This window comes from Phalangium opilio, unplaced genomic scaffold (assembly GCF_054372755.1).
Source record: "Phalangium opilio isolate 3A_F unplaced genomic scaffold, DU_Popi_V2 ptg001170l_1, whole genome shotgun sequence".
Classification (NCBI taxonomy): domain Eukaryota; kingdom Metazoa; phylum Arthropoda; class Arachnida; order Opiliones; family Phalangiidae; genus Phalangium; species Phalangium opilio.
The window spans coordinates 13,047,869-13,065,066 of NW_028324255.1; the positions used below are offsets into that span (position 1 = coordinate 13,047,869).

The 17,198-nt window shown below is 35.0% G+C and overlaps 1 protein-coding gene across 1 annotated transcript; it reads right to left on the bottom strand.

Moving 5' to 3' along the window:
* Positions 1–5,071: 5,071 nt before the first annotated feature.
* On the bottom strand, positions 5,072–15,907 carry LOC149587365 (uncharacterized). Its single transcript, XM_089863414.1, has 8 exons — positions 15,830–15,907; positions 14,851–14,963; positions 13,234–13,258; positions 12,649–12,819; positions 12,459–12,576; positions 10,892–11,109; positions 8,705–8,994; positions 5,072–6,176 (listed from the first exon to the last, which is right to left on the bottom strand). The coding sequence occupies exons 1-8, from the start codon at positions 15,872–15,874 to the stop codon at positions 5,894–5,896; spliced, it is 1,263 nt and encodes a 420-aa protein (XP_089719540.1). The 5' UTR covers positions 15,875–15,907; the 3' UTR covers positions 5,072–5,893.
* Between the last annotated feature and the right edge of the window lie 1,291 nt (positions 15,908–17,198).

The window sequence follows — 17,198 nt, forward strand, 5'->3', positions numbered from 1 at the left end:
AGGTACATGTGGGTACTTGTAGGTGCTTGTGGGTACTTGTGGGTACTTGTGGGTGCTTGTGGGTACTTGTAGGTACTTGTGGGTACTTGTAGGTACTTGTGGGTACTTGTGGGTGCTTGTAGGTACTTGTGGGTGCTTGTAGGTACTTGTGGGTGCTTGTAGGTACTTGTGGGTACTTGTAGGTACTTGTGGGTGCTTTTAGGTACTTGTGGGTGCTTGTAGGTACTTGTGGGTGCTTGTAGGTACTTGTGGGTACTTGTAGGTACTTTTGGGTACTTGCCCCGGGTACTTGTAGGTGCTTGTGAGTGCTTGTAGTTACTTGCCCCGGGCGTTTGTAGGTACTTTGCCTCTTCCATAGGATTAACATTACACCAAGTTTTGGAAGCTCGTAACTCTGGTTATATTAGAGATACGGGGATATTCATAGATTATGTAATAGTCCTATTTGCCCCTTCCCTCCTTCGTTAACATTTGCTAAATAGGATTCTCCATATACGGGAAAAACCTGGAAAACTCAGGGAAGTATATGGGGAAAAGCCTGGAAATCTCAGGGAAAATTGTTTTCCAAAAGTTGTATGAACCTTGTTATGGAACATATCTTATAAACTTATGGTTTTAGTTATATAAAGTTTTACCAAGGAGCGATATCTAGTTTACTTGGGAGAAGGTATAAGATGCCTAAGTATTCGCGCGCCATAGACCCTTTCACACTTTCAAAATACAAGTGGGGACGTTAAAGGAGGCCGGGCTATTTCGCCTCTCCTCAGTCGGAAAATACGTAGTTTTCGTCATTCGCGTCGCGCTTACGTGAGTTTTCTGGTCCGTGACCAAATAAGCATTTTTTAAACTGGACATTAGGCCAGCGACTTTCCTGACTTAGAATAAATAAACTGGTCCGTGACCATTGACCAGAGCACGTCGTCTGCTAAACTAAAGAAGTGGATAATTAAAATATTAGAATTTTATTGTGTGGAGTCTGATTACCCTTGAACTTTCTTAGTATTCTCGTGGACCACTGACCCCCACCCTCCGATTTATTTTTGAACTGGACCAGGCAATTTTTAAACTGGTCATTTGCCCTGTGTCACCGCCTTATTTCCCACGCTGGCGCGAGTTGCTTTGCGTTGTCGAGTGCGTGATGGAGTCGGCTATGCCTGGAGTCTTAACCACCGCGACTTCCAACCACTACCATAGCCCACTCGATCACGCTCTCTTTTCCATGGCTACATATTTTGAAGATGGCACTTTTTAGGCGTATTAACAATCTTGGATCATCTTAGTGAACTTTTAGGGTAGCCCTGACTATATTTTGTTTAAGGTTTTAAGCTTAATATCAAACAGACGTAAGTTTAAGCTACAAAAAAGTTTGAAATTGACAATCTCGGATCGTCTTTGTGAAGTTTTAAGGATATCCGAATTTCATATTGGGCTTATGAAAATTTTGAGCTAAATGTTAAACGGACATAAATCAGCATTTTTAAAAAAATTTTAAAATTGTCAACTTGGTCCTATTTCTGGAATTTTTAGGGGGGCGCCTCGCGTTTCAATAAATGATTGTAAAAAATTGTATTATGTTAATTACAATAACAATACAAACTTTTAATGATTTACGTTTTTTTTTTGAAGTATCATTATAAATAAATGTCTGATTAAGCTAAAGTTATGGTCCCCTTTATATATGTTTCTGCTTAGTGCAGATTTTGAAAATGTAAAACAGTTTCTTAACATTCTTAATTAAAATGAAGACTGAAGGAACAGATATTAATCAAAAATGTCTTGATTAGAATCAAGACCTAAAAAGTATCGATAAGACTGAGGTTATCACTTGTCTGAAGGATCAGATATTAATTTTTCTTTTTAATTGAAACTTAAGTGCATGCTGAAGAAAAAACAACGTTCCATTACCGTTTTACGTTGAAATAAATTATTTTTCTGGTAATCAATTTCAAAAATTTACTTATCTCGGCTTTTCGACCACAATTCCATTCCCCGAAAACATTTTATCATTACATTAATTACATTTGGGAGATAACGAGTCAAAATAACCTATAAAACAATAAACTGGAATAGCGGTCTGTTTAGCCATGACAACAACCTTTTAAAAGTTACAAGGACTATATAACCCTTTCGAGACTAACCTGCTACTAGTACGACCAGGGAGAATTGATGTAAACTGGAGTTGAAATTTCATCATGTGCGACCTGCGGCCCTGAAACTCTCCCATAGTCCCAGTGTGTATAGAACATAATTTTTTCGCTGTTATCTGCCAAAATCAATCTTTCTAGGTAGTGTCGCCTCCTCACTGGAATTTTTCATGAACGAACAAAATTCTAGATTACTATTTTCACTACCATGTCCCTCTGCTAACGTGAAGCTAACTTTTCTCTCTTTTTGCTGCTCATTACCGGTGCCATTCCCTTGACTTTCTGTTCGTTATAACTACTATCATGAGTTTATTTATTTCAAACCAAAATATAAAAAAAAGGATTCATTTTCCTTTTGTGCTACTTAGAATTTACAAATGTATATAACGTTGTGCCGTGCCATATCAAATAGTTCCTAACCATTGTTAGAAACTAGAGAGAGAAATTGGGCAGTAACACTGATCATGCCCTGAACTATGAGAAAGAACAATACGACGGTTGACTAAAGTACACTTGATATTACATCATTTTGCAAAACCGCGAGTAAAAATCTTACTGTCCCTATTGAATTTGCCGCCATTGGTTTTTACCTCTCCGTGTGACGTAGTCCAGGAGATGTTCTGTAACGGCCGTGTCTGTCTGTCTGTCTGTCTGTCTGTGTGTGTGTGTCTGTCTGTCCGTTGTTACACCCACGTGACCGCGTTCGCAGTTTGCGTATCGGAGCAAACGTGTTCCGAATTTCCGGACCGCATTGACAGTTCACAGAAATTTGGAAAATTGTATTTCTCTCCGTTGGCTACTCTATACTTGAGTTCTCACACCACCATGTTTGGTCTTCGTCCATCCCATATGAACACCAGTCTGGTACTTTTCTGGCTTCCACCACCACCATCTTCTATTCTTTGTCAATCCCACATTGACACCAGTCTGCACTTACACTGGCTTGTAACACCACCATCCACTGGTCTTCCGTCTATTCCACATAGACACCAATCTGTATCATTGGCTTCTACCACCACCATCCACTGGTCTTCCGTCTCTTCCACATAGACACCAATCTGTATCATTGGCTTCTACTCCATTATCATCGTTTGGTTTTAGGATATACGAGGCGATCAGCTAGGGTTACGAGAAACGTCTAGCCTCCCTAAGGTGGGATCGGCCACCAAAGGTTTTCGCAATTGCGCTTTTTCCTTACTATTATAATGGAAACGAATCGTATATATACCCCAAAATTTGAAGAAAGTGGGCAAGAGGGGTACCCTTCACTTTAAACGTCAATATTAGCGAAGTTTGAGATGATAATAGGTATAACGCTATTTTAAACGATTTAACTATTATTAATGTTAATTATTGAAGATTAAAATAATTAGAAATAATTATATTTATTTAAATATTAAAGATAAACCTCTCGTTCAAAGAGAGAGATTATCATCACCTCCTATATCTGCCAAGGCCCGTTCTGCGATATATTTCATTCATTGCCTCCTATATCTATCAAGGCCCGTGCATTGCGACATATTTTTCAAAACAACAACCAAAATGGGAAGCTCCTCTCAGAAACATAATAATTTCTTTTCTCTGTATATGAAATGAAAATATGGATAATATTGCGCTCCTTCTTTAATGGTATCAATCCTTGCCTGTCTATTAATATTTTACGTAGAGTAATACGTTTTTAGCGAAGTCTAGAGAGGATAAACATAAGCGAGATTGTTTCGGAAAAAAAATACTGCTTCCACTAATGGGTTTACACTCCTTGTTACTCTTGTTGTCTGTGTGTGTCCGTCCATTGTTACACTAGTGCGTCGCGTTAGCAGTTAGCCTTGTGTTGATGTGTTAAGAAATCATACAGAACCTTAATATTCCCTTTTTGTATAATATAAAGTTAATATGTGGAAGTATTTTTCGTAATTATGATGCATTTAGTACTTTTGTAGCTTTAAAGCCCTGTTTCATTTTGATATTCCAAAGATTTTTTTTAATTTTGTTATTTGAAATGGCTGTTTATATATTGCTTAAGCTATACTACATCTGTATATAGAATAATCCTTGGTTTAGTGATTTCATGAAGAAAACTAAGACCTAGACTCCGGCGCGTATAACAAGTATTATCCGCAATAGGCTTAGTGAAACAAAGAGTTAATAGTTGAGGCCTGAGGTGAAGTAAACTTTTGGCTTTGATTTTCGTGTCTGAAATGAACAGAGATCAACGGTTCAGAGTGAGCCGAAAGTTAAATACACTCTTAAATAATAATAATACTAAGGTTAGTAAAAGGGCTAATGGTAAACGGGTAGTAACTACAGACTTATTATTCTCTGTATGGTGCGCATTGACTATTAGTGCGTCTAGCTACAATTTAGCTTTGGTGTTATTTAACGTTAACATTAATGTTGGCAAACTAAGAATATTGTTGAGGTGAGACGAGACGATAGTGTTTACACTGTAAACTAGTTGTGAATGTAGCTTTCAGAATATAGGGTAAACAGCTGAAGCGTAGACTTCATTTCCTGTTCTTTTCCCCATTGACTGATTTCCATGTGTCCAAGATTTATCCTTATTGGATGTAAAATGTAGTCTGCTTTACTGTACATTCGCTATGTTTGGAATACTGCTTCAATATTTCGTAAATTTTTACTTTAAAAAAAGTGAAATAATTCCATATCTAGGTAAATACGTTTGTAGTAGTAGACCTCTTGACACGGAGAGGTAATATTTTGGTTTTCCCAACTTGTAGAATAATTAAAATGTTCCACTGCGAAGCGTGCCGGTCTCCAATGGGGATGTTACGTCTTTAGGAACCTTTTAAAACGCAAAACCATACACGTACTCTCCCAAAAGTAATTAATGTAATGATAAAATGTTTTCGGGGAATGGAATTGTGGTCGAAAAGCCGAGATAAGTAAATTTTTGAAATTGATTACCAGTAAAATAATTTATTTCAACGGAAAACGGTAGTGGAACGTTGTTTTTTCTCAAGCATGCACTTAAGTTTCAATTAAAAAGAAAAATTAATATCTGATCCTTCAGACAAGTGATAACCTCAGTCTTATCGATACTTTTTAGGTCTTGATTCTAATCAAGACATTTTTGATTAATTCAAGGGTGTTTTTAGGACATAGTCATAGGAAAAAAATTTAAAATGAATCTCGTTAAAGGGCCCAAACTCTTTGAAAACTCCGGGTGGTTCATCACCCTTTCTTCGTTCTTTGAAAAGTAATGACGTTGGAGCCGGTCTCAGACATGTTTAGGGAGGTCAAGGGAAACATTTTTGGCATGTCGAAGGAATTGTTTTGGGAGGTTGTGGAAATCATAGTGGGGATTCTTTAGAAACGCTTTCACAAACAGAAATTCTGAGAAAAATAGAATTGGGAGGTAATAGGACATATTTATGGGAATTCTATGGGCTTAATTGTTAAGTGTTTCTTAAGTATATCCCTAGGAATTTTATTAAGACACTTTAAGAAATAATTTTGGGAAAAGGTGCCAAACTTCTCAATATTTCCTCTTGATACTTCTTAACAAATTCTTAAACACACTCTTTCTAATATTTCTTATGCTTTCTTAAGAGGTTTTTTGTAAGGGGAAACACAGCCTTAATTTTCTTAACCAGATCTAAACGGAACAGTTTTTCCAATTCTTGTTGTATAAATACAGAATTACATTGGGACATAGCAGCTTACTATAAGCAATACACATAAATATATGCTTACAAGTATGTAATATTTACTCTTTGATTTTCTATTCCCTAAAGAGACCAGAAACCTTTAACCTGAGGTTGAACAGAATTGCGCGATTTCAAATGAGATTTCGCACAGCACATTTTTATAACTAAATCAAAAATAAGAACGGCAATTGATGGAATCAACGTTGTGACGTAAATGGTCATCAAGAGACGTGCTTCGTTTTCATTGCGGTCGTGATCCTTAGGATCGAAGAGGTTTTCGGTCGTGACGCATCTCGTGTGGATCTTCCAGAAGGCCCTGTAGACAGCCGAGTCACACAAACAGGCAGAAGCAGCCCTTCGCAAGCTGAAATGAAATCAAGAGAGTTTTCATAAATAGGCCAATTACAGCATGTTGCTTCAGTTTAAAAATATTGATCCTTTGGCCATTTTTAAAATGCTAATTAACAAGTTAGGAAACCAAAATAAACCGCTCCGGGTTGAGACCCAATTAAGAGGTTTTTGTTAAATAATTAAATAAATTTAATTGATATTAATTATTATAATCATCAGTACTTTACCTTAATTCTATTTAAGTCGTTTTTTGGAACGTTATTCCTAAAGCCATTTTAAACATAGCTATTGTTAACGTCTGACTTCTTGAGTAATCTTTTTTTCCTAATTTTTTAAGTAAGTTTTGGGTACATAAGGCGGTTTATTTACAGAAAAACTGCAATTTCCCTTCCATTGGGAGTCTAGACGTTTCTCGTAACCTTAGCCGATCGCCGCGTATATCATAATCCTAACGATGATAATGAAGTAGAAGACAAAATTGCCTTCTGTGAACTGTGAACGCGATCCGGATATTACTAAATAAATAAATGATAACATGTTGTAAAAACTAAGTAAAGAAATGATATCATGTTGTAAAAACTAAGTAAAGAAATGAGAACAGGTTGTAAAGACTAAATTAAGAAAGGTTAACATATTATAAAACTAAATTAAGAAAGGTTAACATATTATAAAACTAAATTAATAAAGGTTAACATATTATAAAACTAAATTAAAAAAACGTATTACATAAACTAATTTAAGAAATTTTAACAGACTATAGAAACTAATTAAAGATATGTTAACGGTTTGACCAGATTAGCCCTACGAAAGTTTGACAAAGTAAACTCTCCTGTGCTCGATTTTATAAAAATGACTAGCGGTTGCTATCACGTCCTGCTGTCATAAAGAAGTGGAAATTTTTCCAACTATTTTGAGACTAACAAAATAACTTCATAATGTTGTTTTTAGAAACTTTCTATGGCTAATGGTTCGATGACTTCACTTAGAGTAGCACAACCAATGAACTTCTAAAACTTTCGTGGGACTGCTCTCAACAATTCAACGAAGTTTCATCGCCATCGGTTGAATGGTATTGGTACGCATAAAAGACAAACAAAGAAACCTTCATTCACACATAGATTTAATTCGAACTTGGACCATAAAATTTAGGTATCTTCAAATTGCGCAGAATTCCATTAGACCGAATTCCCATTAGACCGAATCCTGCCAATGTTTTTAATGAATTTAGCCCAACGGCGGGTTTGGTATTTAAAATTGAAAAGACGCTATTTTTCGAAAACAGCGACCCCAAAAATGCTATGTAGTTTAATTTCTATTAATGGCGTTTTAAATACTTTTTTACTGACTTGGAAACGCCATTATTTGGTGAAGCTAGGTTAGTAATATTCTATAAATCACTTAACAATGTTACGCCTTTTCCAAAATATTGATGTTTATCTTCATTGACTTCTCAAATAATATGCCTTTTCCAAACAATTACTGTTAGGTTAGGAGGACGTCTTTTCCTCTTTGGAGCGGTTATACACTTGAATTATATTAAAACGGCTTAAAGTATTTTCATGATGAAAATGACATAAAACGCCCCTATTTGGTTAAGTTAGGTTAGTAATATTCTATAAATAACTTGACAATGTTACGCCTTTTCCCAAATATTGATGTTTATCTTCATTGGCTTCTCCAATAATATGCCTTTTCCAAAAAAATTACTGTTAGGTTAGGTTTGGTTAGGACGTCTCTTCCTCTTTGGAGCGGTTATACACTTCAATTATATTAAAACGGCTAAAAGTATTTTCATGATGAGTATAACATAAAACGCCACTATTTGGTTAAAGTACGTTAGTAATATTTTATAAATCACTTGACAATGTTACGCCTTTTCCAAAATATTGATGTTTATCTTCATTGACTTCTCAAATAATATGCCTTTTCCAAAAAATACTGTTAAGTTAGGTTTGGTTAGGAGGACGTCTCTTTCTCTTTTGAGAGGTTAGACACTTCAAGTATATTAAAACCGCTGGCTTAAAGTATTTTCATGATGAATATAACATTAAAAAAATAAATAAATATTAGCAATTGGTTTTACTATGTCATATTTTGCTGATTTATTACTATTTGGTTCTTACAATCCTTAGTTTTAAAATAATTATCTAGAAAATGTTTGGATCTAGAATTCATTTTTCGTACGCCTTAAATTGTTTTAAGTTAATTTAATTTTTGCCAGCAAAGATAAAATCTTTGCGTTCCCGGGATTTTATTTATTTAAATTCTGTCGGGAAAAACCCGAAGTGCGGGTATTTCGGTGCAATGGGGTTGTCCCATTGGACGAATCATAAATTCGCCAAAGTGCGCGTTTTTCGGTCGAATGGGATTGGGTTCGGTTGATTGGGATTCGGCGCAATGGAACTGAAGCTAAAATTTAAGGCACTCGGAAGTCGGAATACCGAAAAAAGTAGATTTTTTGCGGTTATTATGTAATAAAGAACCGTTCATGCTTATTGCCAATGGTAAAAATAATGATAATAACCGTTCTTTTTTCCTTACATTCTGTTCATGGCCTCCATGGTTTCCTTGTCGATAGTGTGGTTCTTTTTCATAAGCAGGACAATGGGGTCAATTTTCAGAATGAACGGCGATTGGTAAAAGATGGGAGTCCCGTCCCAAGTTTTCTTTCTCATTCTCCTTCTGCAATAGTGGTCAAGATCCTTCAGTTCTTCATGCCATTCGATGTAAACGAGCTCTCCTTTGGCCACGCGCGGCAAGAGGACGCTGTTTCGTTCTTTACCGGTGTGTTGTCGTTTCCGGATTCTCTTTCCTAGTTCTCCCGGTATATCCTGTAATAAAATATTCGTAAATAACTAACTTCATTAACCCTTTCTTTAATCAGCCCTAGGCCTTACGAAAAAACCCTGATCAAATATTGGGAATTTGAAAAAAAAAAAAAATACCAAAAGATAAAAATAATTGATCAAATAAAATTGTGGTAAGGCTTGTTGGATCTAATTTTCATCCATTTTCTTTTATCAAATAAATTTTTGATCTATATTTGATTATATCTCGCCCTATCAAACACAATTTGATCAATGTTTGATAATATCTCTCCCTATCAAATTAAATTTGATCCGTTTTTAATAAAATCTCTCCATATCATATTAAATTTGATCCATGTTTGATAAAATCTCTCCCAATCAAATTAAATATGATCCATTTTTGATAAAATCTCTCCCTACCAAGTTAAACTTTATCCGTATTTGATAATATCACAATACCTCAAACAAAATTTGACAGTTACTAAATACTAATTATTTCTCAGAGGTTCCGAATTTTAAAAGATTGATAATTTTTTGATGATGAATTACAACGTGCTAATCTTAACATTATAAATTATAACGTAATTATATTATTTTACTTGATTTGCAGAATTAATAAGAACATTTTCAAATTCAGTTTGATTTCTATCAAAATAATTCAGCCCCATTTATTAATTGTTTATAAATGTCCCTTCACACCCAGATAAGCAAAGAGATGAAACCCTATCGACTACGCGATTTCAGCTGAAATGTTCTACAATTATAATATTTTGAGCCTTTATGAAACCAAGAAGTTATATCTAGTATCTCAGAGAGAAGGTATAAATTCGCCAGATTTCCAGCTTTATCTCCAGTCCAAACGTAGGTCCGGAGTCAATCCCTGTCTCTAAATTACAACCAGCATCTCATTGGTTCTTGAAAACTCACGTCAGCACGACTACGCGAGTGACGAAAATTACAGTCATATTTTCCGACTGAGGAGAAATAGCCCGGCGCCTCCCTTTACGTCCCCCCTTGTATTTTGAAAGGGGGACTGGGACTATGGTGCGCGAATACAAAGGCATCTTATACCTTCTCTCTGAGATACTGATATAACTTCTTGATGAAACGGTGTCACAGAAAATGATTTAGTAACATAATGAACCTCGATGTTGTTATTGTTCAAGTCACGGTATAAATTGATTAAAATTTGACCGAAAGACGGTGTAAATAGTGATTAAAATTTTATCAAAACACGGTGTAAACGTATTAAAATTTTATCAAAGCAAGACATAATCTGATTAAAATGTGGTAAAAACACGGTATAAACTGATTACAATTTGATCAAAACACGGTGTAAGCAGTGATTAAATTTGGTTAAATTTCATCCAAACACTGTGTAAACAGTGAGTAAATAGATTCCGTGTTTCATATGCAATCAAACCTTTACAAAACCAAAATCAAAATTTGACAGAAACATGAGGATTTCGATTAAAATTTGGTGAAGCTATGATTTGAATTTTATCAAATTTATGATAGAACCGGGATTAAAATTTGATAAAACCAGGTTTCAAATAAGGCCAAAGGAATTACTAATAAATTAATCCATTTGATTATACCGGAATTAAAATTAGTTTAAAGTTGCGACAGAACCGGGATTAAAGTTTGATGAAAGATATGTCATTAACGGCATCAAAATTTTATCAAAGCTATGTCAGAATCGGGATCAAAATTTGATGAAAATAATGAAAAAAATTAGTAAAGTTGATCAATTGGAAATCAGGACTTGATGAAGGTGAAATAAAATTTGTAAGGGCTGAGATAACGTTGCACTGAAATATTTATTGGAAATTCTAAACCTTTGGTTTCGAGTTAGCTTTTTAGCAAAATTGGTTTCCCTTCATTTGAACAAGATATTCTCACTTGATGTACTTTAACTCACTCCGAAGAAGTCTTGCATAGCATCGGAACCTGAATGGGTAGCGAATTTGAGGTTTTTCACATTCAAAATGTCCTTCAGATGATTCAAGACGACTTTCTGTCCGATGAGGACTTCCGCAGTGATGTATGATGTGACTACGCTGTTCAAAATGATCATGGTGGCAAACCAGATGTTCAGAAGATGAGCTGAAACCCGATGACGAAGCTTTTTTGGCCAGCCTTGTAAAAGACAAGTCTCGTCAGTCGCACCAAACTAGAGACTTGTCCTTTAAAAGGCTTTAGAACGACTATGCAAGGAAACAATTATTGCAAGGATCCACTGTTTTTTGGCTTTACTTGCTAATTCTGCGATAAATTATGAACATATTTTGGTACAATAAGAATCTAAATAAACTGACAGTTTTTAGAAATCCGCTTTTCGCAAAAAATATGCATTTTGTAAAAAAGTAAATTTCTATGCTAATCTTAAATATTCTTGTTCCATTATCTTTTTGTGGAGTATTAGTTGTTTGTGTTTTAGTATTATTTTGTGGAGGGGTTCTACTCAAATTGGGTAATTTTTACGATTAATCAGGTCATAAGGGATTTATCAACATTAAGGAGATATATTTCCAGTCTACGAATGAGGGTTTGGTGTCTCCGGTTTTCGCTGACCAGTAGCTTCGCTAGGGTCTAAATTTGAGGGGGGGGGATACTCTGGGTAAGCTATTTGAAAGTTATTATAAGAAATTTATTACTATATTTTGCATAATTGGTTCATTGGGATATGTGTATACCCTCATAAATATAACAAAAAAATTTGTCTACGTGAAATCATTCGTATTTTAAAGATATACAACTTTTATTGACTATGAGACAATTGTGGATGAAGGAATTTCACTCGTCTTAAGTTTAGTTTTAGTTCTGGTTTGCTTTTAGTTGCCACTACTGAGACTCCCTTCGAAAGAACGGGAAACACCTTACTGTTTAATGGTCTCTATTTTTTGTTTTTGATTTGTTTCTTTTTACTTCAAAATTGTACTGTTTGATATTGAAATTCATCTATACAAAGATGAAACTTAACGAATCTACCAATATTATATTTATAGATGTATATTGCTACGAAATTTTAGAGGGATACGTGCAATTTTTTGGTAGGGTTTACGGATTTTTTTGAGGGGGCTAAGTCTGATATTTTGGTGGGTTTGGCGGCCCCCTTCAATAAAAAGGTCTAGCGAAGCCACCGACCGTCTCTTAAACAATTTATTGCGAAGACGAAATATAGGATGAATGGGGACAGATTAGTTCATTGAAACTAAATGGTAGATAATAATTTTTTATAAGTGGCTACAGTTACCCTTATACGAATTTTCTTAACTATTATTTTCCAAGATGATGGAATTTAAATATAACGATTATAATCCGTGTGAAACGTTGCATATAAGAATTTCTATGAAATTAGTGTCAGTAAGAAGAAAATGTGACGTCTCGCATAATAATACCCCTCTCTCCACTTGGACACGGACCATCAAAAATTTCAAATCCCTCATTCACGTTTTCGGAGGACAGTTGATTAGTCACAAACTCACTTTGTTGAAACATAGGTGCGAGATACATCCAAGAAAATGTTCCAAATTTCCTCGATCTTTCGAACCACTTCGTCAAAGACGAAAGAACCATGATGGTCAGGATTAGCAAACCCATGAACTGAAATTTCAAATACAATTTACATTACATCTATACTCTAAGCAATTTATAATTTCTTTGTAGAAGTCTTACCCAAAGCGGAATAGTGCTGATGTTGGTGAGGAAACTCCCACGTTGAGTGTGACCAACTTTCGAAAACATTAGGACTTTGGAATAAAACAATTCCGCTGTCGCGTCGTATTGTTTCATTCGGTTGTAACTGATCACATTAGGATACGATTTCAAATCCCACATTTCTTCTTCCTGGCAGTGTAAGGACAATTAAGCCTATATAAAAAGTTCCACCTCTGCAACCTCGTTGACATGCTATTAGTAAGTTTTCTATAAAGAGTTATTATCAGTAATTTTATGTAGCTTGCAATTTGATAAATGTTCTCTAGAATATGTGTATATTGTATCTTGGAATAAATATGCCTATGTACGAAAGAATGTAAGTAGTGTGTAGGTAGAAAATGAATATCTCTCATTTAGTCGAATGTTGAAAAGTAGTTAAGAATATTAGTATTCGACGTGATAGTGCAAAAACTAGTTATCGGTTGGAAACATAGCGGGATAAAAAATATCATTGTTATTCCTGGTGATAGTTAAGTGTTAATACTTACAAAAAATGTATATATTTTTTAATTCGTTTGTAAGCTATTTTCAATCCAGACTTACCTTAAAAACTTCTTCAAATGTAAAGCTAAATATAGAGAAAGATAAGTTAGGGATATTCGAACATTGATCAATCAAAAGGGTATATAGAATCCCGTTGGACCAAATTCAGATTTCTACAATTGTAGCCAAATTTTAAACAATTTATAGCCCAAGGAGCGATTTTCTGCTGAATGGGAATATTTATATGGAAGAGCTTTCGACTGAATGGGATGGGTTTACACAATATAAAATCATAGCGTTTTCCTTGAGTTGACGAGCTCCAGTAGCGCAATGGATTAAGTGATTTGGATGATCGAAGAAGTTAAGCAGCATCTGAGTGCCTTCTGTACTTGGGAGGGAGATCTCTTACGTTAGGTAGGGTTAGGTAGGGTTAGGTTAGGGTTAGACAATTTAAAAAATGAAAGTTATTTACTGAAATTTATTGAAGAATGATATTGGTAAACATACATATTATTTGCTGCAATTTAGAAGTTTAATAAGAATATCAATTTTATTGTCTGGTTAGGTTAGGTTAGGTTTGGTAAGGTTAGTAATATTTTATAATTCATTTAACAATGTTACGCCTTTTCCAAAATATTGATGTTTAGCTTCATTGACTTTTTAAATAATTTGCCTTTTCCAAAACATTACTGTTATGTTAGGTTAGGTTTGGTTTGGTTTGGTTAGGTTAGGTTAGGTGAGGTTAGGTTAGTAATATTTTATAATTCATTTAACAATGTTACGCCTTTTCCAAAATATTGATGTTTAGCTTCATTGACTTTTTAAATAATTTGCCTTTTCCAAAACATTACTGTTATGTTAGGTTAGGTTTGTTTGGTTAGGTTAGGTTATATTAGGTTAGGTGAGGTGAGGTTAGGTTAGGTTAGTAATATTTTATAATTCATTTAACAATGTTACGCCTTTTCCAAAATATTGTTGTTTAGCTTCATTGACTTCTCAAATAATTTGCCTTTTCCAAAACATAACTGTTATGTTAGGTTTGGTTAGGTTAGGTTAGACAATTTCCAACAATGAAAATTAATTACTAAAATTTATTGAAGAATGTTATTGGTGAACATAAATATTATTTGCTTGAATATCAAGAAGTTTAATTAGAAAATCAATTGAAAAATAGGAATGAAAGGAAAATTCATGATTGGAAAACCGCCCAAATTGCGGTATTCGGTCTAATGGGATTCGGTCGAACAAGATATTCGATCCAACGGGATTCGAACCAAAGGTAGACAATCGTCTCAAATTGAGTGAAATACGCGCCGCTTCCCAGTGGGCCAGTGAAGGTGAAAAGCTACTATACAACCAATGAATCAAAGTCCCATTAGCAACGTCACTACGCGGAAAACAAGATAGCCGGTATTTCGCGGCTGGTTTGAATTTCAAAATATCTAACGTACTTTTCTTAATTTTACACGTTTGAATTAGATTTAATTTTTGGCACACATAATTTTAGGCACATTTTTTTACCTAAAACTGCACTCATTTTGTACTAGTCGGAAAACATTGAGAGTATCCCTTTAATTTCTCTACTAGTACCTGTAAATATCTTAGCACCCAAGCGTTAGGAAAGATATTTGGTCACCGGAGAATGTTTACACCACGTACAAATTAATGCATACGTACTTGAGATTCCTTTTTAGAGCCATAACTATCTCCGCTACAATGCCATCAACGTCTTCAATAGTTTGCTTTCTTTTAAACCTCCAATCTATCGCTCGATAAGTTAAAGGGAAAAGCTGAGGAAGAAGAAGAAATTATGGAACTAAAGATTCGTATAAAATAATTAACACAAAAACAAACAGGAAAAGGGCAGGAAATTTATTCTTTATAAAAGATAATTTCTGGCATAAGTTATATTTATTGCGTCGTCAAATTCGTACCAAATAATAGTAAACTTGGTTCAAGTCAATAAAAGGCATAAGGCTCTCACCATGGCTGACCCCCCAACCTCTTTCTAGCTTGAAGAGTATGGAGGTGGTAATATATTGCCCTAAAGTTTGAAAGAAGAGAGCTTGACATCTCTCATTTTATATAGGGCTATATTATATCCTCAGCGAATTGAATAGTTTTGAACACAATTGCCCATGTTACATCTGAAATGTTAACAGCTCTCAGTACTTCACCTTACTACCATAACAATCAACATATATACTTAAAGAAAGTCAAGTCAATTGCCACCAGACCAAAACACGCGTTCGCAATCCATTGTTTGACCAGAGGCATTAGAGTTTTTTAGAAACGATTTCAATTCGAGTTCTTCCTACTATTTATTTAATTTCTCTAGCGCCTATAAATCACTTGCACAATATCCTTGAATAACATCTACTTCTTAGAGAAGTATCTAGTACTTCCACCCTAAATTTGTTTTTGTTAAAAGCAAACGTAGCTACAAAGTCACTCACGCTAAGCTACACTTTTAATACTCGGAAGGAAACCTAGCAGAGGTATCCAATGAAATAAGCAAAAACAGTAATTCCTATAGTTCAGCAAAAAAAATTATAACGCAAAAAAAATGGTAATGAACTATTTTGGGCGTAGCTAAAACTACTAATATATATATATATGAATACCGAAATGAGGGGTAATATATTTTTAATCTTACTGTGTGTTGTGAGAAGAGTCGAATAACCTTGGACCCAAGAGCCATCTTTACGCTTTGTCAGATATTAATTGAGAGCCTGAAGAAACAAAATAAAAAAGGTCATTTTATTCAATAGAAAGAGAAAATTGTTAGTGCTTCTCTTTTGCGCATCTTCAAGCACAAACCAAAACTGTTCACGACCGATTATTACAATATGAACCTATACTAATTTTCCAAACAAGTACAAGAAAATAATTTGTTGCCACCTTTTCCAAAACAATGGTCCCAATAATTCGTTGCCACCTTTTCCAAAACAATGGTCCAAATAATTCGTTGCCACCTTTTCCAAAACAATGGTCCCAATAATTCGTTGCCACCTTTTCAAAAACAATGGCCCCAATAATTTAGTTTAGCTGACTAAATATGATTTTTACAGCTGAACCATTGATTCTGATACGTGCAATTCATTTTTTGGGATTGCGCAAAAGAAAATCTTCGGCTAAGCCCCAGAAACCATACCCACAAATCTTCAAAGGTTCCCAAGTCTGCCGCGCCAAAAACTTGATCCCACTACGTCCTTTCCATGATTCTTCACACATAATTCTTTCCATTGCCCAACAATAAAAAAAATTGAAAGCCCCTTTCTTCTAAATTATTGGACCATAATCCATTGCTCATGAGACAGTACTCCATTTTCAAATAATTGATTACACGCGTACAAGTAATCGTGGCAAGCCATAACAGAATCTCTATCATCCGGGGACTTTCATATTTTGGGTTTGCATAGTTATAAAGTTCTCCTATCCCTATAAGGGAAGCCCTCACATGAGCGGTTCCCGTATGAGCGGATTCCAAAAAAGCGGTCCTCATAACAACAGTTCCCTAAATAGCGGTTTCCCGAAATGGCAGCTTAGCCGTTACAGCAGTTACCGACACAGCGGTTCTTGTAAACGCGGCGTACCGTTACAGCAGTACTCTAAAGAGCAGAAAAGACGGGATGCGAAAAACGATACTTCTTTATTATGGTGTAGGCAGCAAGTAGGCTGGGTTAGGCCCTATATGAATTCAAATAGAACTAGGTCAGATATGGATTTAGGATAAAGTTGATTATTTGAACTCAATAGTATTAGGTCAGGTCAGCGTAAAGTAGAGCTATTAATTTTCTATCCATTATCCACAAATTAGTGGTTAACCAATTATTTATAATCAAAGTTGTGGATGTAATACGATTTAACGCGTGAGTTCTGTTAGGTCAGGTCAGCGTAAAGTTATTTACATGAAAACCAATTGTGCTAGGCCAGGTTAGGTAAGGTTAAATATTTGAACCCCAATAGTATTACCAAATGTGGATGAGAGGGAAAGTATGACAATGGCCATAGAGCCTGTGTTG

Coding starts and splice junctions, on each gene's coding strand:
- LOC149587365 (XM_089863414.1), bottom strand. CDS start 15,874: ATGGCTCTTGGGTCCAAGGTTATTCGACTCTTCTCACAACACACA. Junction 12,820..13,233: donor CATTTGAAGAAGTTTTTAAG/GTAAGTCTGGAT, acceptor TTACACTGCCAG/GAAGAAGAAATGTGGGATTT. Junction 12,577..12,648: donor TCAGCACTATTCCGCTTTGG/GTAAGACTTCTA, acceptor TTGAAATTTCAG/TTCATGGGTTTGCTAATCCT.